This window comes from Aphelocoma coerulescens, chromosome 2, assembly GCF_041296385.1.
Source record: "Aphelocoma coerulescens isolate FSJ_1873_10779 chromosome 2, UR_Acoe_1.0, whole genome shotgun sequence".
Lineage (NCBI taxonomy): Eukaryota > Metazoa > Chordata > Aves > Passeriformes > Corvidae > Aphelocoma > Aphelocoma coerulescens.
The window spans coordinates 17,379,002-17,406,427 of NC_091015.1; the positions used below are offsets into that span (position 1 = coordinate 17,379,002).

The 27,426-nt window shown below is 38.6% G+C and overlaps 2 protein-coding genes across 10 annotated transcripts; one reads left to right on the plus strand and one right to left on the minus strand.

Moving 5' to 3' along the window:
• Positions 1 to 668: 668 nt before the first annotated feature.
• THNSL1 (threonine synthase like 1) lies at positions 669 to 8,633 on the minus strand. 9 transcript variants are annotated; one of them, XM_069006618.1, is made up of 3 exons: positions 8,286 to 8,359; positions 6,595 to 6,668; positions 669 to 6,080 (listed from the first exon to the last, which is right to left on the minus strand). In XM_069006618.1, exons 2-3 carry the CDS (start codon positions 6,613 to 6,615, stop codon positions 3,801 to 3,803), a joined length of 2,301 nt encoding a protein of 766 aa, XP_068862719.1. In that variant the 5' UTR covers positions 6,616 to 6,668; positions 8,286 to 8,359; the 3' UTR covers positions 669 to 3,800. The 9 variants fall into 9 exon arrangements, with proteins under 9 accessions (XP_068862719.1, XP_068862715.1, XP_068862716.1 ...); XM_069006614.1 differs by having other exon boundaries at positions 669 to 6,083; XM_069006615.1 differs by having other exon boundaries at positions 6,595 to 6,673; positions 8,286 to 8,344.
• ENKUR (enkurin, TRPC channel interacting protein) lies at positions 8,626 to 19,925 on the plus strand. Its single transcript, XM_069006620.1, has 5 exons — positions 8,626 to 8,705; positions 12,193 to 12,338; positions 13,474 to 13,694; positions 15,496 to 15,642; positions 19,090 to 19,925. The coding sequence occupies exons 1-5, from the start codon at positions 8,632 to 8,634 to the stop codon at positions 19,261 to 19,263; spliced, it is 762 nt and encodes a 253-aa protein (XP_068862721.1). The 5' UTR covers positions 8,626 to 8,631; the 3' UTR covers positions 19,264 to 19,925.
• The last annotated feature ends 7,501 nt before the right edge of the window (positions 19,926 to 27,426 follow it).

Genomic DNA, 27,426 nt, shown 5'->3' on the forward strand with positions numbered 1-27,426 from the left:
ACCTGGTACATCTGTAAGCAAAACAAAGCATTTTCCACATAAATATTCTTAAAATAAAAAGTGTAAACATAGACATTATATTTGTCCTTACATGTATTCAATTTGTCCCTGAGGTTTTCCATGTAGTAGCAAGTGTTCAGCAAAGATTTATCTGTACAGAAGAATAACAGCTTAACTAAAGCTATGTTACTACTCTGGGTCAACAAAGCCAGTGGAAATGTGTAGTTCTGCATGCTCACACCCTCCATCAACCTGGATTTTGTTGATTGATACTGCAACATCCTGCTAGACAAATAGGAACAAACTGTGTACACAGCAAACCTAAATGGCTTAAAGAATCCTGCTAACCAGCACAATATAGATTTGCTGTTCTGTACCATTGGCACACCACCTTTGCCTTAAGAAGTTGATAGAAAATAATGTATGACAGCACTCAGTGTGCACAGTGTCTGCACGCTGAACACACAAGACAAAAAGGGCACTTATGCCCAGTCTTTAATGCCTTTTGAATCTTTCATAATACTGACAGTGGGGAAAAAAGGACTATAACAGTAGCACAATATTTGTTGAACCACAGTATATTACTGACACTAAGAAAATCTAAGCTGGGAAGAAAGGGGGATTGCTATCCTATGTACACACAGCCAGCTATTCTGAGCATGCTGGAAATTTTTTCCCTTCCATTCCTGTAGGCCCTGCAGAACAAAAGACTGTACACTACAGCTACGAGAACACAGCATTAGCACCAGGTCACAAATACTGTGTACATCCAGGATCACAACACTGCAGCATTTTGTAATGTTCATTACTAGGATCCACAAGCAGATGTAGTGCACAAAAATAGTTTACTGAAGTTAACAGACACTCTGAGAAATGTATTAATACTGTATGTGCTCATTAACCACTGCCCTTATACACCTTTAGTCCACGTTGAAAGCCCTTACCTAAGTACAAGTGCTCATGTTTTACTTATTTAATTTATATCAACTGCTATAATGGCTCATGTGATAGGAAAGCAGCAACTAGAAATTCAAACCATACTTGGGTTACTGCCATGAACTTTGAAATAATGATTAAGTCATGCCAAAATAAATCCCCTGCTAGTTTATTTCTGACTGGTTTATCTAACACTGAGTTATCTCAGGGTAGGATGTTGGCTTCTAGTCTTATCTTGCTTAGAATCTCAGTTCTTCCCTCTCAGGTACTTTCTAAGAAAACAAGCTCTTCTTTGAAGATATTTCCACAGAGTATTGTAACAGTGTGTGACAAATTGCCCTGTCATGCCAAATTGAATTAAGCCCCATGGAACTAGGTACTGCAGGATTTCCACCAAGTCTGTATGCTGAAACCAAACCCTGTCCCAGTAATTCAATCCAGGCAATTTGGTTTGTTTGGGTTTTTTTTTCTGTTTTCAAGATTTAGAATTCTGGTTTTGTATGGAGTACATCCAGAGAAAGAATTACATTTTTTCCCACTTGGAATTACTGTTAAGAATCAGACTGAAACATACAGAAATGCAAGGTGGATGTTCACTCAACACTGATACAAGCAATGCTTCTTTCTTGGCAACATGCTTATGCAACTTTTTCTTACAGAACTTGGATTTTTTTTTAAATTACATAAACATGGTCTTTCCCATGTCATGTTTGGAAAATGACGAAAATTCCCCTGCCCTACGAGGACACTGAGTAAGTAAAATCTTTCCACACTGGAGGAGGTTCAGTGGGCACTTCAGCACAGTTTTCCAATGCTTCAGTGGTGGTTAGGAAGTGATTGGAGGCTTTCTCTTCCAAGGAGCCATATGGAGATGACAAGGGGAAGTTGCACCAGAAGGTTCATTTTGATATAAGAAACAATTTTTTTCAGTGAGAACACAATCACTGGAACAATCGCCCCAGCAATGGGGAATAGTCTCCATCTCTGGAAGTTTTTAAGACATAACTGGACAGACTGCTATGTAGTCTCATCTAGGCTCCCTTAGTCACAAAAGATTGGCCCAGATGTTTTCAGATCACTTCCAACCTGGTCTGTTCACAATTCCATGAAAACAAAAAGTTATTTTTCAAAGTTCCTGCAGACATGAGGTTTGAGCAAAGAACTAGAAAGGTCCCAAGAAGTATCTATGAATGGGAGAATCTAGAAAGCTACTGTGTCACACCCATGTTCTCAGCTACATTTAATGATACTGTGTATGGATTCACTGTGGCAAAGGCACATCATGCTTGGGACTTTTACTTTACGCTGGAGGAAATGACAATTCTTTAAAATAGTTTGCTAGATGGTGTCTTGTTCACTTCTAGTGTGGCAAAAAGTACAAGCAGGCACATAGAGGAAGCTGTCAGATACAGCAACAGTTCAAAGCCCCAAGAGAATCCTGACATGGAGGAAATGTTGCCTACTGAAGAGGCAAAAAAATATGTTATCAATTACCAGATTATTTGAATCTTAGTAAGAAACACAATTTCCCATAGCTATATGTCCTTATATCTGAAGACTCTTAGCTCTTTACCTTTAACTGCATGCCACTCAAAACTTCCAATACATCATTTTACCATTTCTCATAGTGTGAAATGTAGTTTATGTCCTTGCGAAATATAATCTTCAATTAGTAGAATACATTTGTCCATAACCACATGATCTCCCTGGACAATCCAGTCTATTTTTTCTTCAGGAAAAAAAAAAAAAAAAAAGCAAAGAGCCTGTCATTAGCAAAACCACGTAGATATATTTTAGGTTACATAATGAACACTTCTGATGCTATCACACTGGAATTCATCCTTCACTTTCTTTGATGAGATGCCAAGCAATTTGGAAAGCTTATTTCTTACACTAATTCATGCAAAGCATGAATAGAACAGAACATCAAGGAAATTAACTTAAAAAAATATGAAAACATAAGTATTTAGAACAAGAAAAGCTATATGATCTCAAAGACAAAACATAATACAAAAAATATATGTAAATAAATGGTGAAGTCTGATTCTTATTTAAGAAGATGGCTGTTACTACTAGCAGATTCTTCTACAGTACTAAAAAAGGATTCTAAAGTTGAAAGATCAAATACAAAACATCTAGGAAAAAGACTACAAGACACTGGAGGAAGAGCCACACCTCAAATATATTAAAAATATTGAATTAGGTATTCTATTTGACACAGTAAAATATTTGAGAGAAAAAGGTATTAAAAAAAGATCATATTATTTTACTTAGACACTGGCCACACAATACATAAAAAACATTATACAAGAAGGTAATATATCACAAAAGTCAACGGTTCAAGGATTAATAATACAAGGAAACTTTAATCTTTTTAGTGAAATCAACCCTCGTTAGTAACATGTGAACATCATTATATTATCTTATTATGTTTCAGTGCCCTAAGTGAAATGAGTTGAAGTTTAATTAAAACATCCACTGACCAAAGGTTCACATCATTGTGGCAACAAAACCAGAGCTATTAGTTCCAGAAAGGTCAGACTTCATTATCTGCCTCCTTCCAACGAGGATGCTTCAGGCTTGTGAAGGAGACAGCACTGCCAAGGAAAGCCAGCAGTACTGGCTTCTCTACTGTGTGTGATCCGCAAAATGCTCTTCCTCTTAACAGTTTTACACTCTCGATTCACAACCTTTCACCACTAGAAATCTCACACGTTACTTACAAATACTGTTGAAAGCTCGACAACTGAATATAAAACTCTGTGATATGCTGTGGACTGGACACAGGCCAGATGAATAATGGCTTTAGTGAAACATGCAGCTTGTTAAGAAGGTATTGCAATTGTGGACATTGGATCAGTTGCTCAAAAAACTTTCATAAAATGATTTTGAATTAAGGTTTCTATATGGGACATTAGCGCAGTCATATCAGCAGCACAGACCTGGTGATCCCCATTTCCTGTCTTTTTCAGGGTCTCTAATAGGCCCCAGTGGATTGGAGGCAGAGCACTGTAAGAACTCAGCAGGTGTAGCTGACTTAATGGATTCTGGTTTATTTCTGCAATCCTCAAGGCCCTCAAGATAGCAGGTGCAAACTTAGAATAATGAGCTGTAGATGAAATAATAATTGGGCAAGTTCTATCTTGTAATCGATCTGCAACTACTTTAGCTACAGCTGTGTGTGTATCCAAAATATATCCTGTAGTACTGTACACAGAGTGAATGGCAGCCAGGCAGTCCTCATGAGAGCACCAGCCAGCCACTAAGTCCTGTTGAAGCTTTCCAAGTAGATCTTTCTGCAGCTGGAAGTGGCCCTGATTTTCCAGCTGATTAAATAATTTTGTCACCAGTTGTCCATCTTCATTAGCAATCAGGTGTAAGTATCGCTCAAGATTGGAGGACTTCAAAATATCTACCGCTGGTGAAAAAGTGGAAATTAATTTTCTTCCCCTCAAATCATAAACACCTGTTCTTATGAAGTCAGTCAAAACATTGTTTTCATTGGAAGCACAAATACATTTTCTAATAGGAATGCCCATCATTTTAGCATACAAAGCAGCTAACATGTTGCCAAAGTTTCCCGTAGGAATGCAAACATCTACAGGGCTTCCAAAAGAAATAATACCTTGATGAACAAGATCAAGGTATGCAGAGGCATGATAAACTATCTGAGGAAGCAGTCGTGCCCAGTTTATGGAATTTGCTGCAGCTAAAGCTGTTCCATATTCTACTGTAAGAAAGCCAGTAAAATCAGAGTTAGTAAAGATTTGCTTTATAGCTGTCTGGCAAAAATCAAAATCAGATTTGACACCCACTGACCAAGCATTTTCTTTCTGACAGCCAATCATTTGTGATTTTTGAATTGGGCTTACTCCATCCTCAGGAAAAAAATTCACCAGAGCAATTCTCTGTTTGTCAGTGTCATGGAGACGACTAAAGCCATCTAGAACAGCACTCCCTGTGTCCCCAGAAGTAGCTACCAGAATCAAGTAATTGCAGCTTCTGGGAATGCAGTAGGCAAATAAATGTGGCATCAACTGTAATGCAAAATCTTTAAACGATGCTGTTGGTCCATGAAATAACTCAAGAAGGAACTGGTTGCCTGCCAGATGCCTAACTGGGGCAATTTTAGAACAACTAAAGTTTTCTCCATATGCAGTTTCAATAATTTCTGCCAGCTTAGCAGCAGGAATATCATCAGGATGTATGCATCTTTCTAGTATCACCTGGGCTCTTTCAGTGTAAGTTGCTTCTATCAGACCTTGCCATTCTTCAGCAGTGAATTTTGGAAGTCCTCTCTCAGGAACAAAGAGTCCTCCATCAAGGGCTAAGCCCTGAGTAACAACGTCACTGAAATATAATTTATGAGAGTCTTCTTCCGTACTCCTTCCAGACCTACTAGACCTCGTTGAAATGAAAGTTTCCAGTTCTGAGTCTTGGTATCTCTTCACAGCATCAAGTACCTTTTCTGCTACAACCTCTGCTGCAATATCCCCTCCACAAAGAACACGGATGTCAAACCACCTTTTGTAGAACTGCTTCCTAAATTGAAGTATGTCCTTGAGAGAAATACCAGGAGACAGGCCCACTATACGACCCATTTCCTTTGATTTCAGCCTGCTCATAATGACTGTTGTGGGCACATCCAGATATACAACTATTCCGTTTTTCTTCATGTGCTGCATGCCAGCAGCGTGCATTGGATTGGACCCGCTAAGGGAAATTACACTTCCAGATGCTGAGAACTTCAACAGGGCTTTTCCTTCCTCCTCTAGAAATTCCTCATAACCAACATCCTGCAGTTTTTCTGACACACTCATATTCCAGGTTGTTTCAAGGACATCATCATCTATGTCTATGACAGGGCAATCCAGTTTCTGGCCTACTATTCTCCCAACTGTTGTTTTCCCAGCACCTGGAGGTCCCATCAGGATAATATTTTTCTTTCCAAGAAGAGAATGACTTGATAACCATGACTTCCATATCTGTGCAAATGCAACAGGTCTTGAAAGCATCAGTTTTAAACACATGCTAGAAAGACTGTTTTGGGTTATTAGTCTTAAAGGCTGATACTGAAAAATGTGAAACATCTTCTGATGAGTTATTGTGGGTTTTTTTCCAAGACAACTTGACAATCCACTTAGCTGCTTCAGAAAGAAAAAAGCAAAAAAACAAACAGTAACTAGTCCTTCAGCAAACACCTATGAAAAAACCCTCAAGGATATAAAACTTAGAACAAGACTTCAAACATAAATCCAGCTACAACTTCATCAGTGCCAAGGAGGTATTTTTCAGAGTAAGACTTATTCCCCTCTCCTGCATAGTTCCGGCTTGTTTCCACTGACAAATCCACCTTCAAAACCATGTCCTCAAGGTAAAAAAAGACATCCAAGCCTAACACTGTAATATTGCTTGCAAATAATATTGCTTATAGGAATTCAAAGTCAATTAGCTTTTCTTCTAGTAGACTTGCTTTTATACTACACATTTTATACTACACATTTATAAACAGCAATTACCTTGATTACCTTCTTGTAATCTTGTAGATGTTAACAAAACATGCATTTGTCCCACCTCCCAAAAAAACTTTAATTTTTTTTAATACTTTCTTTCTAAAAAAACAAATGCAAGACCCACTTAAATACACAGATAACTCACAGTCTTGTGTAAGAGTTGCATTCAAGCCTCTTCTGAAGGGATGACAAACCAAGCAAGGGATTTTTGAAGAACTTCTATACTGTAATTGTATTGAATATAAATTTGGGGATAGAGAGGGGAGGAGAGAGAGAGAGAGAGAGAGAGAGAGAAATCATGAGGACACCACCCACAAAAAAAAAGTAACTAAGAAGGATGGATTTCCAGCAAAGCAAGAAACTCCCAACATTGTGCTTTGTTTACTTAGAGAAATAAACACCAATATCAGCACTAATTGGAGCACATGATTTGTCTGTGATGTTTAGAGCAAAGGGGGAAAGACTCTCAAAATCTCCTTAAAACTGAGAGGGGAGCAGGGGAAGAGCATTTGCTCACTTCTATGGAAAGTTGAGCTTGCAAACAGTAAGTCTGTGTTTGCACCAAATGCTGTGACCTGGTGGATATGCTGTAATTACAGGGCACAGATCAAAGATGTGCATATCATATTGTACAGGCTTTTCCCCTCAATCCTTGTAAAGTATAAGGTGGTCATCCTGTGTAGATGCAATATAAAGTTTTTTTGTAATAGTTATTAAAAAGGAAAAACAAACTGCAAAGAGTAATTATAATATCCAGTATTACTGTAAAGCTGTACTGCAATAGTAACGCACTCTAGTGCATACAGAAGTATGTACATATTCCTTCCTGGGACAGAGAGACCTTCATATTAAACCTGCAGATGTAAAAAGGTTATATTTAGGAGTAAATAAACCAAAACCCGGTATATTTTAGTGACTTTATTTCCTGAATGTAAGAATCATTTCAAGCACTGTGTGTGTGAACTAAGGGAGTGAAAACCACACCGAGCACAGTGTCCGACCTGCCATGTCCTGCTCCACTACAGATTAACTTTGAGCTGCAGTCACTTGCATTACACAAATAATGGGTGTTAACATCTGGGCTGCTTTATGAATTTAGGCCATAGGTATTGATTAAAATCAACTTGGTGCAAAATCTTGATGAGACTTCCTTTACTCAGCTACTCATTTCAACCCATTCCCGTGTAACTCAGTTTTGCACCCACCCGCATAAAGTACATGTACACAGAAGCCTGCAACCATTGAATACAACTCATTTCTTTTGAAATAGTTTTTTTGTTCACTGTCAAAACTTTAACAGTAAAACCAGCTCAAATGATCCACCCACCCAACTTCAGATATAAACGCCATGCCAAAAGGGTGGGGCTGTTGCAGCAGAGCTTACACCCACACCTCCAATGACATTTTGTTTTAGCAATACAGCTCGACATGAACGAGGAAAGCCCCTACCTATGATTAGCTGTGACCCACAATTTTAACAACCAGTGCCGATGACAGGCGCTTTAGTGAAAAATGGGCCTTGTTACTTGGATAGACACGAGACCAGCTCCCAAACCAAGCTCCTGCATCGGCTCCCTGAAGGAGTCAAAGCGCGGACGGGAAGAGGGAGGGAGCCGGAGGGACCGCACCCACCCAGCCAGCCCCGGGCTGCGAGCTGCAGCCTCCGCTCGCTAGCGGCAGCGAGGCCCCTGCCCTGTCCTGCCCTGTCCTGTCCGGTCCGGTCCGGTCCGGTCCGGCCCTGCCCGGCCCTGCCCTATCCTGTCCTGTCCCGTCCCCCCTATCCCGGCTGGTTCCACCCCCGCCCCCCGGCGCCCTCAGCGCGGCGCGCGCACGTACCGGCGGGGGCGGGGACCGCTGCCACAGGTACCGCGCACGCGCAGTCCAACGGCCCGCCGCGCCCTGGCTCCCCGGCGCGCCCGCGCCGCGCGGTACCGGCGGCAGCTGCGCCTGCGCAGCCGTTCCGCGCCGGGCACTGGGGCAGGTGGCGGCGCCCCGCCCCTCATGGCGCCGTTCCCCGTAACGGGTTTCCCCGGTAACTGACAGCAGCCGCGGCCCCGCCCCGAGCCCCTCGGCGAGGCCGCGCTTCCCCATATCCAAACCCCGCAGCGGGGCAGGCACCCCGCGCCCAGAGCTCCACAAACAGGTGGGGTCTTCCCCGTGCCCCAGGTCCCGCGGCCGGAGCATGGCCACGCAGAGTGCCCAGAAGGGCGCCTCTGACCCCCCACCCCGGCCGGAGCAGCCCGGCAAACCTGCCAGGTATGTGGGTGTGACGGAGCCACTTGCAGGCAGGATGGCTGGTTCTGGCAGGGCAATGCATTTAACGGGTAACAGGTATTAAACCCCCCCCCAACAAACTAGTTTTTGCATAGTTATTCCTCCTCCTAACGAGTCACTAATATCAGGAAGGGCCTTGCGGTGCTGGAGCGTGTCCAGAGAAGGGCAGCGAACCTGGTGAAGGGTCTGGAGCACGAGTCCAGTGAGTTCCAGCGAGAAACAGCTGAGGGAGCTGGGGGTTTTTAGCCTGAAGAAGAGGAGGCTCAGGGGTGGCCTTATCGCTCTTTACAACTGCCTGAAAGGAGGGTGCAGCCAGGTGGGGCTGGCCTCTTTTCCCAGGCAGTTAGCGACAGGACAAGAGGACATGGCCTCAGCTGCACCAGGGGAGGTCTAGGTTGGACATTAGGAAGAAATTCTTCACAGGAATGGGTGATTAGATACTGGAATGGGCTGCCCAGGGCGGTGGTGGAGTCCCCATCCCTGGAGGTGTTTAAGGAAATACTGGATGTGGAACTCAATGCCATGGTCTAGTTGACAAGATGGTGGTTTTTCCTAGCTTGGACTCAGTAATTCAGAGGTCTTTTCCAACCTAATTGATTCTATGATCTGAGAGTTTACAGTCTGCTCCATGAGGTGATGATTCAGTTTGGTATCTTAAGTGTCATCTTGTTCATTGATAATTGATAAATACTCTTCCTGTGCACAGGAATTACATGACATCTTTGTTATTTGTGCTTAAAACAACTTCTCAGTGAGCAGCTGAAAAGTTGGGCTTTCTGATTTCCATGCTTCCCATGTGTCAGGTGTGTCCTCTGACACTGTTTCTTCTGCTTCTCTTTCTCACATCTTACCTTAAAAATATTTTTAAAAAGTGTTTTGCCAAGAGTTATGCAGACATGTTGGGTTTTCTTCAAGTCCTTATTTATATAAAAGAAGGCTATTACACTTAGCGTCTTCAGTGAAAGGGTAATGTAGGTCATAACTCAATAGCTTTAAAATAAGTAGCTGGATCAATGACACTCATTAGAACAAAGGTATCCTGTTTCAAATAAAAGGATTCAGACGTATGAGATTCCTAGTTCTGAGTCTTTTCCACGTAAAAGTAGATTTTTAAGATTTTGTTTGTTTCCATTGTGAATGGATGTAGTTTTGGACAGAGATACTTTTGAAGACAGAGGAAGGTGAAAGGACAATATGGAAAGGCATGCACACTAAACCCGTTCCTGACTTAATACCATTCAGAGATTTGTATACTCCATGACCATCAGGTTCACTTTAGGCAAGGGATTCCTTGGCTTGGATATAATCTGACTAAATCCTCTTCTGATCCTGGTGTTGTCACCACACTTGCTGCTTAGGTTCACAATGTGACAAATATTCAGCTGGTAACAGGAGTGTTGAACCTGGTTAATAGTGTGATCTGACTAGTTTTAACTAATGCATACAAAATCTAGTTTGTTGTTTGGGGTTTTTTTTTGCCAAATGAAATCATATAAATTTTACTCTGCTGGCTGGTACTGCTCATGAAACCACAGCAAACATCCTCATTTTCCCCAGCTTTGGTATCCGAAGATGACACCTAAGGAATAGGTGTCATCTTCTTCTGTCTTCTTACAGATGTATTGTCTTTTTTTCCCTTGCTAAATGATGAACAGATTAGATTCTGATGCTCCCCATAACCATGTTTTCTTCCTTGCAACCCTCTCTAACCCTGTGATATTGGTGTGTGGCATTGAGCCACTTTCTTGGCCTGGAAAGTCACTGAAAAGATAACGGCTTCCCCATCTCTTTGTCCAGAGGAATGTCTATAGCTGTCTACAAATGATGTCTTTACCTCATACCACTATGTAAGAAACTCAGTGTCTTCTCATTCATTTTCTCATTCCAAGACTCTGAACCCCACTAGGTCAAACTTCTCATAAAGCCAGTGCCTTTCTCTCCTGTGTGCTTACAATGCCACTCCTAGAAAATGGTGAGAAATACTGTTATTTATCAGTTTGGTTTGTGCAATGTCTATAGCTGTTTGCCATGAATTTAACAGCAAAAAATAAATAAAACCTCATTCCTTATAACTAGAAGTATTTCAGGAATTATATATAATCTTATGTACGTAATCCTCTCTCTGATTTTGGAGACCAAACCTCCAAAAGACAAAAGAACTTCACAATTTTATTGAAGTCCTCTGACATGTTCTAATGTTATGATCAAGTACAAATACATGTATTGCAAATTTGCAGCTCATGGACAAGAGCTTTTATCAGTGTTGCTACTGTGATACACATTCAGTGGCCCAGCATTACATGGTATCTTTTTTCCTATTTCAGTATTTCCATAGAATGGGTTGCACTATATGTAATCTTTTTTGTTCTTCTGTTTTATGCTTACTTGAAAACATGGCATAGTTTTTTTCATAAACATTTTTCTTTCTGTAGAAGAAATGCAGTTTTTCATGAGCTTTTGTCTACCATAAATTAATATGATGTTTCCTAAAGATGGACAGATTATAAAAGTACAGTGGGGGAGCCTTTGCTTCAGGAGCAGGGAGTTCTGCTTCCTCAGGCAAACATCTGTGACAGCTCAGTCCTTCAGATAGAGGCAAGATGTTGCTAATCAGCTAATGATCAGCATTTGGCTTCTTTTGGAGATTTTGATTAAAGCAGAAGTTACCATGCCATACACAACATTAAACCAAAACAGCAGTGTGTGCATACCATGTGCATACAGCTTTTCATGTCTGAGCCCTTACTAATTTTCACATCAGCTGTTTCAGTGCCAAACCCACCACTGATTACCATTGTTCAGGATTGTAGCTCATATCTGTGTAATATAAGGAATCTGCAGTGGGCTGTGGTATTCCAGAGCAGTAACCCATCTCATATAATCTCTCATAAGAGTTTGTAACAAATGGTTCAACAGGAACATTGAGACAGTGATGCAGTGGACAGTAATAAGAATTCTGTACAATTCTTGACTACATTTGACATCCTTTCTCAAGCATAAATCATAGAATATGTTGGGTTGGAAGGGACCCATCAGGATCACTGAGTCTAACTCCTGTCCCTGCACAGGACACCCCAAGAATCACACCACGTACCATAAGGAATTCATGCAAGCAATACTCAAGTTTATTCCCAAAATTTAGGTTTTGTTGAATTTCAGAATGTCTGTGTTCAGTATTTATATTTGGTAGTCTTTTCCCCAAGTGTGATAATCCTGACATCAGAGACACAAAAGCTGAAGGAAGAATCAAGCTAACTTCAGAACCAGAAAACTCATTTATCAGTGCATCACTAGGTTTAGCCTTAGCATGAAGGCTGTGTGAATGATGACCTTTATTTGGGAGAGAGTACAAACCAAATCAGATTAGGCTTTTGCCATGAATTACTGCAAAAAAGTATATTCTTTGAAGAACTATTTTGAATATTTTTCTGACCCTTAACTTCTTCTTGGCTATTTCTTAACCTCTAAGGTATATATCCAAATATAGAGAATTTGTGAAACATGAAGCAGTGAAAAATAAATCTCAGTGGAAAACTATGGGGCCAGCAAAAGTTGCAGTGCCATCTCCAAATGATTTTCTGCAGAAACATTCCAAGGAACCCAAGCTAGCACCAAGTAAGTGTAGACAGAAAGTATATGCAATGTAATGTATTTTTTACAGTAGAGAGTTAAGTCTGTGTGTCCTACAGTACTAAGTTATGGCCAGCTATCAGGTTGTAAAAACAAACCCCAGGAAAGTACTGGTTCATGGGGTCGGTATCAGGAAACCAGCTGTTGTAGGAATGAGCTTTGTCACTTGTGACATTACACGTATTTTCTGCCAAAGAAGAATATGAACTCAGACAACCTGGATAAAATCATTACCTCTGGTAATGATCATGAATTAGAATTATGTCTAGTGGGAAATAAGATGGGAAATAATAATTCTTAATTGCTCACTATAAGTGAGACTGCTCAGGAGACTACTGAATTTCTGTTGGTGCCTTGGAGAAAAGATTACACTAAAATGGAAGAGTTTCTATATTGTCTGGATAAAGGATTGTAAGAAGTTGTTTACAAGGATTAGGGAGCAGCAGGAGCAGGGTTCTTCCCTATGGAGAGATGAGTCAGACATTGAAGGCAACCAAAATGCATGCTGGGCAAAGACCTCACCAAGAGAGTGCAGTCCCACCACATGAGGCAGGCCAGCAGAGCAGGGTGGTGAGGAAAGTCTGTCCTGTCAGTGTCCCAGTGACCATCAGGCAGAATCAGGTTACAGGCCAGGTGCTTCCACTGATTCCACACAGCTCTTCAGGAGCAGGACTAGGGGCAGACATGGTTGAGACTGCTCATCCAGGTATTGACAGGTGAAATGGGGTTCCTGAGTCCAAGGAGTCGGGGTGGATGCCCCAGGTGAGACTGGATGGGGCCATTATTGCCTAAGGGCTCTGACAACGAGGCCCTCTACTAAAAGTAGTTATAATTACATTTGAAAAAAGTCCTGTACTACTGTGGTTAAGAGGAAATGAGTGACAAAAAAAGGAAAACCCACCTGAAACAACATAGTATTTCCAAGGTTATGAAACTTCTGTTAGGCCAAACATACATACATCACAGTTCATTGACAGGCAGTTCTTTCATTGTAGATACTGTTGGGTTCTACTTCTATGTAATTGTGTACATAGTTTTTCCCTTTTGAAAAGTGTAATAATATGAAATTGCAAATCTCTTCAAGTTTATTGCTGAGGATGTTTACATGCTCTATTCACAGAAAAAAAGGAAGAGGATGGTAAAAAATTGCTTCCATTATCAGTGCCACAGAGGACATACCGCCCAGTTATTCGGATTAAAAAGAATTTTATAATTAAAAATGCAGTTGCTGTTATCAGGGGGGTGCCTAAAAAGCCTCGACCTTTTTGTGTTGATACAAGACAGGGAGATAAATATCCCCTTGAACCTTCAGGACTTGTTCCAAAATACATTAAAAAAAAGGTAAGTTTTATTAAATTATATTGGAAGTACTATTAGTAATGCCTATTTTAGGTTCACTATTGCATTCTCCTGTGAAATATTTATTCTTTTTGAGATGTTTAGATATCATAGCTGTTCATGTTAGACTTCTTGAATTCATCAAGAAGAAATCACTGGCACTAGATTTGTGCCTTGCCTTTACTCTGTTTTCATTTGCTTATGCTGTCAGCCAAAAAAATTTGCAGAGTGATTGTTCTAAAGCAATGATGTATGTCAGGCACTGGGAACCCAGAGAGTGTCGAATGGGGAGACGTAGAATTCTGTGATGAATGAAGGTTCATTGCTTAGGGAAGAAGAGAGGAGGGTTGCCCTTTGAGTGAAGGAGCTGTTCAAATGATGGAGCTCTTCTGTGGAATTGGCAACAGGCTGGTGGAGCCTGTGAGTCAGGATCAGAGGAAAGGCCAGTGGCTGTCAAAAATGTGTTTGTTATGGAGCACCCAGTAAGGTGAGGAACTGGATGAAAATCTCTTTAAGCAACTTGAGGAAATCTTCAGATCACAATGCAGGTTCTTATGGAAGACTTCACTCTCCTTGATAGCTGCTGAAAGGATAACACAATGGGATGAAAGCAATCTAAGAAGTTCCCTGAAGCATGTCAACAACAGCTTTCTTCACGGGTGGTGGATGAGCCAACCAGTGGTAATGCTCTTCTGGCTCTGCTACTTACAAAGGAGAAAGAATTGGTCAGGGGTGTGATAATCAGTTGTAGTCTGGGTGGCACAGGCCATGTAGCAGTTCCAGATCCCCTCTGGCTTGGGGAGGCAGGTGGTAGTGTACTGACCCTGTACTTCAGGAGAGCAAACAGCAGGTTATTCAGGGTAACTGGTAAGTAGAATCCCATGTGAGACAGCTCTGGAAAGCAAAGAGCTTGGGAGAGCTGACATGCTTTTAAGGACAACCTCCTCTGAGCACAAGAACAGTCCATTCCCTACCCAGCAAAATAAGATGTATCAAGACATGTAAGCCATGACAGAGCACTATGCAAAAAAAAAAAAGGAAGATGACGTAAGACATAACTCAAGACGGAGAAGATGCCAAAAAGAACCTGAAGCCCTTGTAGTACTTTTTCATGGCTAAACATGTATATAAACAATGCTAGTCATGGTGCTACCTGAGACTAAAAGATTTGTGAAAAATTTTGCGTTTATTAGAAAGAAGGTAGACTCTGATATCTTCTGTCAGAGCTAGATGAGCTTCATTTTACAAAGGTTATGGCAAAATAGATGTGTTTCCCCAAGAACATGTGGGATATTCAGAAGTTATTTTTTTCCTCACAGAAACACATCAATATGGGATAGTTTATCCTTCTTAACTAGTTCATTTTTCATGTATGTATTCTTGTATGTTGCAATGTTCAGCAAAAATCAGGATACAGGAAGACCTTTCAAAGAAATTCTCTAAGGAATGTTTTCAGTCATAGAATCTGACACCATATAAATGTAAAATAGCTCACTGTCATAAACAGGTTTCAAACTCTTTGCTCAACAATCAGTTCTTATAAATAGACATTTTGGTTTCTGGATTCTGTTGTCTTCTAAGGTTGTAAAAAGAAATTGAAGGGAATTGTCTATGTATTTTTCTCAGGCTACAAAGGTAATAATGTTTGACACTTTTAAGAACATGGTGGTTAGGATTTTAGTGCTTAGTAGCACAAATTGTAATTCCAAGCTATTTTTGCAAATGTAATATATTATGGATGACAGGTATCTCTTTGTTTCCTTCTTAAAACCATATATAAGGAAATTCTTCCTTCTCCTTGCAGAATTATGGTGTTACACCAAAATATGTGACACGGAGAAATGAAGAAATTAAGAGAGAGGAGGAAGAATATGAGGCCAGTGTTTTGGAGCAACTCAAGAAGAAAGCCATGAAAACTCTATCTGAGGAAGAAAGGACAAATATTCTGAAGGTGCATATTTTGATTTAGTGTAATTAGTAACATGTCCAAAAGACTAAATAAGGTAGTGTAAGTCCATATAAATAATAAAAGTATACTATTTTGTTATTTAAGCGAGATGAGTGAGTTGGCTACTTTTTCACTAGATGGTGCTGTAGAACAGTTGTAAACAACTGAAAGAAACTGATCTAGCTACAGTTTTAATCCAGTTTTCAATTCTGTTTGATTCTTATCCACCTTAATGACTTGGAATTTCAGTGAAACTTCAAAGAGCAGAAAATCACCAATATGGATTTAGTGACACTTTTAAATGGAGAAATACAATTTTTTTCCTAATGCAGAATATTGCTCCTTTTATTGGTAGTTTCTATCTTCACATTGTGACCTCACTGATTAAAGCATAAGGTCATGTTTTAAAATGTGGCAAAAAAAGAAAACAGAATTTAATTGCAATATAGTCATAGAACTATGACTAAAAATTTTGTATTTTGTCAAGCTGTTCTGGATACTGTCTTTCATACAGTTTTTATTGCACAAGACTTTCTAAAGAGAATTAATACCATAAAAGTAGTATACCATAAAAGAGACATTTTAAAAGTATATCCTGCCCTTGAACTGGAATTTTTCCTGACCACTTTTTAGACAAATTTCCTATGAAAATGACTCTGATACCTGTTTATCAGTCTGTCCCTTAATAACTTGCTCTTAGCATCCACCTGAAACAAATTAATAGATATATGGACAGCTCTAAGATGCTGAATGCCCATCAAAAAAAAAAAAAATCTAGAGAGGAAACATTGTCTAACTCACTTGCCTGAAAGATGAACTGGTTAATTGGCAAGGTCTGAAATGTCCAGCACAATGGTCTTTTGCATATACAACAAGCAGTAGAAGCTACAAAGGAGTATGGGAGAGAGGTGAGGGAATTGCATTGACAGCAATATAAAGAATGTAACAGCGTGCTGTTTTGAAGAAGATTGGGATATTTTTGTGATGAGTAAGGCATGGAACAAGCTGATGGTCCAACAAGTTAACTATGCTGCAAAAATATATGTGCAAGAAAGGCACAGGAGTTCAGCTGCTCACCATTCTTCATTTAATGCACTGGAATATTTTTTTAACTTTTGAAGTTTTTAGGTTGTTTTTATTAATTCAGTATTTCTTCTATTTTTTATCTTTTTTCAAAACCATTTGCACTTTCATGGGCTTACTTATACAGTTATATTGTCAGGAGGAATTAGTGTCCCCAGGGTATGTGCTCTACCCAGTGCTCAGCTGTAGACATATGGGGATTCCTGTCCTTTAAAATAATTGGCATTGCTATTGAACACATGTGCACTATCTGATTTGAAAGAATACGTGGCAATAGATGCCTGAGACCAAAATCAAGCCTCATGATCTTACAAAAATAAAGGGAAGTAATTTGTGCCAACATTTTTTGAACTCTCCATTATGCTTACTTTGGTTGGGATTTTATGAGAATAAAAGAGAATGTTGATAAATGCAGTACATATTTCTCACTGATCCAGCATGTATTAGAATTCCTTATATAGAGTTGGATATTCAGTTTGTGATCTAGCCTATAAGAATAGTGGTCAGCATATTACATTGTTGGAGGAGCTGTGTAGGAGATTTTTATAGAGTGATGTGCTTTTGATCTCTCCACTTTGTAGGGATAGAGCAAATTTGATGAATGTATGCTCTAATGTTTTAAAATTCACTGTTTTCAATTATTTCCGAACCAGTTTCTACTAATGTACACAAAGAAGAATTATTTAACGAATCTACAAATGACTCTTACATGAAAGTTTTTGAAAAGATGAGATTTATTTTTATGCCTATATATTTGTAAACTCTACCTAATGCCTGGTAGACTATGAGCTTTATCAAAGTACTTCACAGCCTTGGATAGCAAAGACAAGTATCATTACAAGACAGTAGATAAATATCCTTGTTGCTTTAAGTTTCACATGTAGCAGTAGGGTTTTTAAATTTATGTAGATATTGGTATACGAACATTGTTGGAATAACCTTTATGAACAACACTTAGATGCTTAATATGAATATGCAAAAAGCATGAATTGCTATCCAGTAAATAGTTTGAATTGTTAAAATATTAGTTCATATTAAAGATTACATTTTTCTTAGTGTTGGCAGAAGAGTTCATTTTTTTTCTGTTAAATCAATTCATACAGTCATCAAAAGACAAGTTTTTAAGTGCAAGAGCCCTTGAGCTCTGAAATAGAAACAACAATCTTCAAAGCTAAATGTGTATAACCCTCTAAATTTAACTTCAGTATGTTCATCAGTTAGCCAATTTGTGTGAAAAGCTGCTTAATAATAATGGGGGACATGAGGCTGGAAATCACAGTGTACCATAAAATCAGTGTGCCAATTAAATCCAGTTTTAGTTATGGAGCAGTGTTGAAAACTTTAGTTCTCAAGAGAGTAACTTCAGTTCTTTATTTTTGAAGATACTTTGTGATACTCTCTCAGGTGACAGAACTGAGGGCCATAAACATTTTGGAAAAGTGTTTTCTCACTGATAGGTGTGTTATGTTATTATTTACTGATTGCTGCCTCAGCTCCTTGTTAGTTGTGGTTATTAAGTTCACCCATGTGGTTTTCATGAGGTCATTTGATGCACTGGATAAACTCTACTAAATCCTCACATGCATGTGGATAGGATGTGTAGGTTGTGATTATACTTTTGAGAAGAGAAAGTAAGAGAAATAGTTGTGGTAATTGTAAAGGATATAAAGAGATATAAAGACAAGATTTAAATTTTATTTTTCTACCACTGTCTGGTTCCTTTCAGTGTATATTGGTGGATAAAAGTGTTTTCTCTGGTGTTGACTTAATAGATTTGTGAATAAGTTTTGGATTGTAGCATTTTTAACTTTTTAGGAAGGGTTTTAGTCTCGAGGTTTTATACACGGAGGGTATGGTTTGGTTTATCTAGAAAGGTAATTCTTCGCACAGCATCATTCAAGAAAGGTAGTAATTGAAATTATTGTTGATACGGTCAGTAACAGGGTTTTTAGTCTAAATGATAAATAAATTGCCTATGGTTGTTACTGTAAATGTAGATTAGAAGGGGAATGCAACTATTCAGATTTTTTCAAAGTAGTTTATAGAAGTTAAAATATTGTGGAATTAGTCTGGTGACCATGGTCTGAACAAAGTCTCAGTTGCAGAAAATTAAGCTGGTGGTGGTCTGAAACTGCTGCTGAATTTTGCTGAATTTTGGCTGGAGTTCCAAGTAGTGTAACTCTTAAGGATTTAATTAATTTGGTCCAATTAAGATGATTACACACTATTCATGTACTTCTCTATTATTTTTACATTGCAGTGACACTTAGCAAATGTAATATAAATTAAAAAAACAAGTAGTTTATGTACATGCTGTTCTTACTTGAAGTTTTTCTTATATATTTCCTTTTCATGTAATGGCACCAGGCACTGAAAAAGAACTGGGAAGAAATAAATCATGCATATCAGGGTCTTCCAGTACTAACAGACACCAGGTACAAGAAGATACATAAAGAAGAGCTAGAATTAAAGCTGAAACAACTGGAACATGACATAGCAGCAATTGAGAAGCACAAAAATATTTACATTGCAGATGTGTAAGGATTGTTATGCAGATATTGCCTCTTTTTTCCTTTCTCTCTATCCCTACATCTCCAAGAAGTGCCTCTCTAAATTCTCAGAAGACACTGCTCTTAACTATTTAGAAGGAAATACTCAACTAAGTATGTAGCTTCTTAGAAAAGTTGTTACATATAACTCTCCTCTGTACAATTACCAAAACATTTTGAAATAAAATTTGTAACTAAACTTTGAGTATAAATAATGAATTTAATTTATTATTCTTTGTAATTTTTATTAACTACTAAGATTTCTATAAACACCATACAGAAAGCATATAAAACACTGTTTCGTATGTTTGGAGCACATTTTTCCTTGCCTAGCCAAAACAAAGGGAAATAATTGGCTGCTGAAGACAGCTTGGTAAATATAACTTCAGGATGGAATGGCTTCTGGACTACATATTAAAGAGATGTTGTGCTTTACTTAAAAACTTGAGTGATTGTATTTCTAAACATCTTGGCTTCTGCGTAACATTTTGTGTACTCATATTTGTTACCAAAACCAATTTTTAATGTGGAAACCTATTATTATATAGACTTCACACAATACAGATACCACATGTAGTTGGCTGTGTGTTTTTACAAGTACATAATTCTGTAATACTATAGTAAATCTACGATTAAAAACTGTTTTGACTGGAATTATGTGTGTACTGTTAGAATGAAAGCAATATACAAGCATCTGAGTCAAGACTTTGACAAAAATTGTATCAGCACACTCTATTGCAATTGTTTGCATAGAAGGAAAAAATGTTTTTCTTTCCTACTGGTTAACCGTTGCTTCATAGAGTCATAGATATTGTTTAGATTAGAAAATACCTTTTCAGTCGGTCAGAACACAGCTTTTTCTGTATGGTATCAATCACTACCACCAGCAGCTGCTGTGACATCATCATATCTGACATGCAAAGGATAGAGTAAAAAATTTGAAATTAAGAATGAAAAGCCAAATTTCCCCATACATTAAGTTCCTTTCCTAAATTTGTCAGGGAATGGCTTTAAAGACTTCACAGTGATTCTAGGCTCTATTTCTTGTGCCTCTTATAGTTGTCTATGACATGCACTAGGAACGTGTGGGTGAGCAGGAATGCATATTTTCTTCTTTGTAACTTACTGTTAATCAGTCATGTTTATTTTTGAAGGATATAAGCTGGAAGAAAGATGCAGATTAGTAAAACATGGATTTAATATACTTTTTACTCAAAAGAATGACACACTGTATATTTTAACAAAACCACACTTAATTATTAGCACTTAATAATACATCACATTATCTTCTAATAAAGTACCTGATGCCCCTCTTAAGAAATTAAATGTAATTAGAAAAGGCTGTTTCATATGGCTTGAAATTTAAAAAAATGGATTTGGCTCCAAAAGAGCATGCATTCCCACTGCTTCCCTCTCAGCTTTTACTTACTTGTAGATTACATGGCTGATTTAGGTTAGAATCTGTATTTGGTTCTTCCATTTATCATCAGTGCTATCTTTATGGAAATGCAGAGTAGGTGGTGGCCTATCCCAAAACTTGGGACAAGCAGCTAGACCACACTTAGAAATATTTATCATTCACCAGTAGAAATGACTGCTTTTAAAAAATGTTAAAAGTATATTAATATATTATTGGGAAATTAGGACGTGAATGGGAAGGGATGCAAAAAGTATTCCTGCTTAACAGCAGAGGAAGAGACAAAAGCCAGTGTCCTTCTGTAGCTGAGTGGACTGTCACTAGTGTCTTTCAAAAGTGCTGTGGGGTTTTTTTCATGGGCCTCATCTAGCTCTTTGCAGGTAGCTCTGCTGCATGCTCCCCTCACGAGACATGCAAATTGCTTCTGTCACCCTATGGAGAGCTGTAACTCCTTTTGGTGTATTCCAAGGGACCTGCCAACACCTCCGATTATGGAAAAAAATTGTTATAATGAAAATCATTGAAAATGCATTCAGAAGGATAATGTTCTTACCCTTTAGCTCTCTCTGGGAAGTTTGACAAAATAAATTTACAGAATTCAAAGAATGTAACTGTATTTATATGTTCAGGAAAGGCCAGTAATTGAAAGTATAATGTTCATAATCAACTAATATATACCATTGGTATCACAAAAAGAAAAAGGTGAATAAACTCAATAGTTCTGATAGAATTGTTCCCTCATAAAAGCTATTAAATATTAACAGAAACAAGTCTGTCCACAGGCTAAAAAGTAGCATTACCAGTTGAAACATCCTTTAAATTCACCAGTCAGTTACTAATAATCAATGAAATTAGAAGACTATAACCAAAATGCTTCAGTACTTCCTAATCATAAAATTGGTAATTTTAAATTGTCTGTATTAAATTGGATAACCATAATAAAACATATGCAAAGTGGGGCATGAATTCTCTATTGGTCAGTAAGAGTTACATTGCCACAAACTGAAAATATTTCCTGTTGGAAGTTGTGCATGACAAAGCTGTGTATCTATTTTTTAAAAATAGCAACATGAAATTATGATGAGTATCTCACTGGCTGTTCTTGAGAATGAAACTATTTATATTCAGGAAGGAAGGGATCAGATATGGCATCATCACAAACCGAGGGAGTTCCTGATTGTATGGCTGCAATAGAGCTGCCTCGAGCAAGTGTCAGCTGTGACAGGAGCATATGGGCTCCGTGTGGCTGATCCTGGACCATGGTGGCTTTTTGGGCTCTGCATGCATTCCTGGGGACTAAGTCTGGGACAGTTCTTCAGAACCTTCCTTGCAGAGGTGTAACCTCATTCCCCTCACAAAACAGTAAGGGCAAAGTTCAGAGGGAAAAATGGGAGAAATCCCTCCCTGAATTCATTTTCCATTGTCTCTGTAGGTAGGTTTTATTCTAGGAGGGCATGTTCTGACCCTTTGTATATTTTTGTGGAAAATTGGTACTGCAAACTGCTGCTGTGATTGCTCTGCCACAAAGCTAGAATCTAGTCCTTTCACTGGCATACATTTCAGGGAACACAACATATCTAACAATTTCAGCCCTAATGAAGGCAGACATCTTTTAGATAAGAAAATTTCACATATATGCAAATTAATAGGAATCCTAGATAAGTGCTAGCCCTAGTCCACACTTTCATCCTCAGCTTTAGGATGCTTATAATATTAATAACATAATTACAGGAGAGACAGGTGGCAAACCCTGTTATTAAGGTTGTCTGACACTTTCCATAGTCAAGGAAGGCAGCTGCTGAGCCCTGCAGCTGGCTGGCATTGTCCACCCCAGGAACTAGGGGTGTATTGAGCCTGACCAAACCAAGAAGGAACAGCCATTTCTCCCATGAGTGACCATCTGAAGTGGTGATGTACACTTCACAACCGAATGCTTGGATTATAGGGTTTTTCATACTATCTCAATCTTCCTCCAGCCCTTCTTGTCATGCAAAGTTATGTAAATAAAATACGAATAAATTCAGGGTTTTCACCTTCCAGGATAAGAAGTGGCATTGTGGTAGGAATGCAATGTGAGTTATTTCTTGTGTTTTCTTCTTTACTGTTTAAAGAGCACTGATGTAAATGTGACTTCCATTTCACCAAGTCATGAAAAACCATTTTTTTGCACAGTGTACCTCCACAAATAGCTGTAGACAGGCAGACATAGCCAAATAGCAGCTATATTCTGGTCTTGTTGATGCTGCTAGGAGAGTGAACTTCTGTTCGGTCACAGTACTAGCCTGTGGTGTTAATTCATTATTTCATTCCAGCCTCAACATTGACTCCACAGCATGGAGAAATTTACACAAACATGCAAACACCGGAGTAACTTTGTCTTCAAATCTTTCCTCAAATGTCCTCTTCAATGGTGCCCACCAAAAATGTGACAACAGCTGAGCTGTTAGTGAGCTGAGACTAGGATTTATCTCGCTGACCTGTGCAGTTTCCTTGAACTCCCCTAGCACTGTAGCATGCTGTTTCTTGTCTTAGACTGTAAAGTTATCTGTCATGTGGATTGTGTTTTTCTCTCTTTGCTTAGTGTCTGACATGATTTTGTCTGTTAGTGGAGCTCCTGTGTGATAATAATAATAATAATAATAATAAAATATGATCATGTGGGCATGAAGACCATGCAATAAGATTCATGTTGTTTACTAAAAGGATCTGTTTTCCAAGAACCCTCATCTCATTTGTTTCAGCAACTGGAAAGTAGGAGTTGAAGGAAGAGAAATGAGATTTAAAGCACTTAACTTATTCCCTGGAGCAATATGATTTATTCATGTCTTTGTCATAGAACGTTTTTGAAATGCAATGGTAAATGACTTATACCTGGCTTTTTCACTGGTAACCATTAATACTGCATTTCTCATTTTTGGGATTCCTGACTTAGGTAATTTGAGCCCATCTGTTTTAAATACAGGATATGTGTGCCTAAAGTTAGAACTATGAGCTGAGCCTAGACAGCACTATGGAATGGTTTAAAAGCTATTGGTTGTTCAAAATTATTGAAATAAATGTTTAATTTAGTCTTGCTAGGTGAGAGCCCCCATATAGAAAATTCAGGGGACTCAATCCTCTAATTCCAAGAGCTGCTGTAAAAATGGACGAGTACCTCTAGACCTGTTCTTTGAGGTCCACGTTAAAGGACCTCATATTGCTTTGAGGTCCATATTAAAGCTGAGGAAGCAATGTAGTAATTCTCTCTTTGGAGGAAAAAACTCCAGTACTGTTCAACATGTGGCCCCAAGCACTGCACAAGGGAGAAACAACCACATTTTGCTGTTTGCTCAGGAGGAATAATTCGTCTTTTACACAAACAGTAAAATTAGCATATGGTCCAAATCCACCATTCCAGCACCCTCGGGTAGCGGGTCATTCTGTGCCACAACAGAGCACAGAGGCTGGCCAGCCATGAATATTCACTGTCCTACACTACAGGACAACTCTTGGGACCAGACTCTGTTTTTCAATACACTTTTGTTACTGCACTGTTTATTCTAGGCAAGCTGTGAATTATGCAAAATTATATCAAATATAACTGAGTTATTCTGGGGGAAAAAAAAGCCCTTAAACTGTTACTTGTTTAGCTGTTTAAGACACTCAGAATTCTTTTATTTGGCAGACTTTCCCAGATTTGTTTTAATAAAGAAAAAAAGAAAAAAACATTAAAAAGAGGGATGAAGCCAAGTGAACGGTTGTTCTTCCTTTAAAAAGAAAACAAACTCTTAACAGTTAAATTCATTACGTTGGGTGTGACCCACTATATAGTTACAACTCCCTGACTAGTTTTCATGGTCTTGCATGATGAATTTGTCATAGGATATGATGTGAGCGGCATTCCTTGAAAATAATGCTTTATCATTCAAATGTCAATACCTCTAAATAGCTGGTAAGGGCAAATATTTCCATAGTATTATAAAGAATATAAAGTTTATTCTAGTATTAAAGGACAAAAGGAAATTTCTGTTTGCATTTCTTTCAGCTACAAGGACTCTATATTAATAACATGAACCTGAAAAGCAGGAAGGGTATCTTCAGGAGCCAGGAAATTGCAAAGTGAAGCTTTCGCTGCTCTAGTTTGGCACAGTGAGATTAATAACAAACAAAAATGTAGTTTTGTATTAAAGATGTTTATCATAGACCAAATAAGTCAAAGCCCAGGGTTCTGTCAAGCAGTGCTTAACAGTGATTTGAAGGTTATAAATACTTGAAAAAATAGACTAACATCTTGAATGGCAGCTTTTAGCCATTTTCTTGATATCAAACTTACTCAAGTTAATTTTCAAAGCCTAAGTCAGTCTCACAGACTCAGTACAGGTTAACTGTGACCAAGCTTCCCTTGTAGATCTTAGATGCTGCAACTGCTTCAAAAGCTGAACTTTCCAATTCCTCTGAACTGGAAGGTGGACAGGAGCCAGATTCCAGCTTGCAGTGCCACTGTGTCACCTGCTCTAGTACAGGAGTCACGAAGAACAATGTGCATCTCTTCTGCTGCACATCGCAGGATGCTCCTTAGCCCTGCTAATGGGGCAGCTTTTCCTATGGCCTCCCTGTGTTCATGACTGTAGGGGAATGGTTTGAAATGCTGTTTCACGTTCTCCCAGATGTCTGTAATACTGTCTGCCAGACATGTTCTGCCACATTTACGGTCTCCAGCAGCCACCCTATGGACTGGGTAACTGCCTCAGGTAATACACAAGAACTCAAAATTCTGGAATATGTTAAAACTGGATATGAAAACAATTTAGAATTGCTTCCAACATGCCCTAAAGTACTGTATGTATGCTAGACTTTTGCTTTGCTTCTCTTCAGAAACCATTTTACCCAAAAATGTCTTTGCCACAATTGGGGGTGTGTGTGTGCTGTAGCTTACCTTGTAACCACTAAGAAATGCAAGTTTATGCTTGATAAGATTGTTTACAGTTCTGCTGTTCACATAACAGCTGCATCAACAGGCAGAACCAGAAAAAGAGCTCTTACTTCATCCCCTAATTGGCAAGCTTCTACCTAGGTAAGCCATACCTCTTGAAATATTCTGGATTTTCATGCTTTTCTTGTCTAGTTTTGGTGTTTACATATTAAACTGAGTTGTCAAATGTTTGTTATAGCTTCTTGGAAGCAGAATACATAATGCAGTTGCAAAGGTTGCTTACAGGGAACTCCATAATAGTATTTGTCTTGGACTGCTTTCTTGGCATATCCCTGCCCCCAACCTTCAGTATTTCTTTACATTAGAGTTGTCAAAGGGTGAGCATGTCCTACTTTTATCAGTAACATGGTAAGAGACGAATAGACATCTAATTGAAATTATAAAGTTGTGTAAAGGACAAAGATATAAATAAATCCACAAGGGGTTTGCATATAAGTCTTAACTCTGCTTTGTTTCTCTGTGTGTCGCTTCTTCCGTCTGCTCCTTTATGGCTCTTGGCTATGTGTCCAGACCTACCCAGTCCTACTTGTTAGTTTTATCTACCCTTATTTTCTTTGTTCTTTTCCCCTTTGATCATTTCCCATGGCTGTATATCTAGAAATGTTTATTCTTTTCCTCCTATTTTTAGTTCATAAACAAACAGCTAAACAAAGATAGTAAGAACATGCTTCAGAATGTGTATAGGCTTTTTCATAGTTAAGCCCCAAATATCATGTTCTCACTAATCATATTTTGGCCCTAATTAAAATAAGTTTTGAAAGTCTACTGTAAATTCATTCATTCTATACCAGTTCATACTGTAAAAATAAAGTAAATATCCAGTAAGTATACATTCCTCCATTAGAAAATCCTTAGCAGCTTCATTTCCATCATGCACAAAGAATGTCACTAATTCTGGTTTCTACTAATTCTGTGAGTTCACAGAACCACAAATTTCTCTCATTTGCAAAAAACTAAACAAAATGTATTACATTTTGTGCCAATGAAAAAATCCTGCATGGAGAAGAACAGCCTTGTGGGTTGTGTGTGTGGCTGCTGAAAGCAGTACTATCTACGTGTACCCCAGCTAAATTTATCTAGTTTTTAATTTCCTTACTCATATTTATTGTTATTAGCAAGACATGACACTTCATTACACTCCTTAAGCGAGCCCTGCAAAATTGCTGGAAGAATACCAAAACAAAGACTTGACAAACACAGTCATCCAATCTTGATGGGAAGAACAAACATCTCCTGCTTAAGTTTTCCAGCACAATGCTGGAAGAATTTATTTTTTAGTATCTTGTTCATGTTAATGTTTTTCAAAGCATTAAGCTTCTCTTTGCAGTGTAGTGAGAACAATCTCTTGTACTGCAGTAGTCTGATAAAAAACATGGTGAAAAGTACAGAGAACTCTGTAAATAGTAACCCAAGTAGTCTGAAAGGTAGAAGAAACCAGACCTCATATAGAAGTGACAGAATTGATTTGAGTTTCTAGCTGTAATCTAAATAGCTTCAGATCCATAGAGTTCAGCTCTGTGATCTAAATGTAGCAGCAGCTTTGTTGGTAACTTGGTGGTAACTGATTCAGACTGTGCTAGCTTTAGGGCAAATATGGGCTTTAGGAGGGATTCTTGCCCATGTTCAGACAAGAGGAATCTTCAAATCCTGAAAAGTCATTGTGAATACAAATCAGGGTATTTAAGCCAAAGTTCAGATGAAATATTAAACTTTCTTTCTCAATAGTTGTATGAAATGTTGATATATCATTAAAATGCAAATCTGTT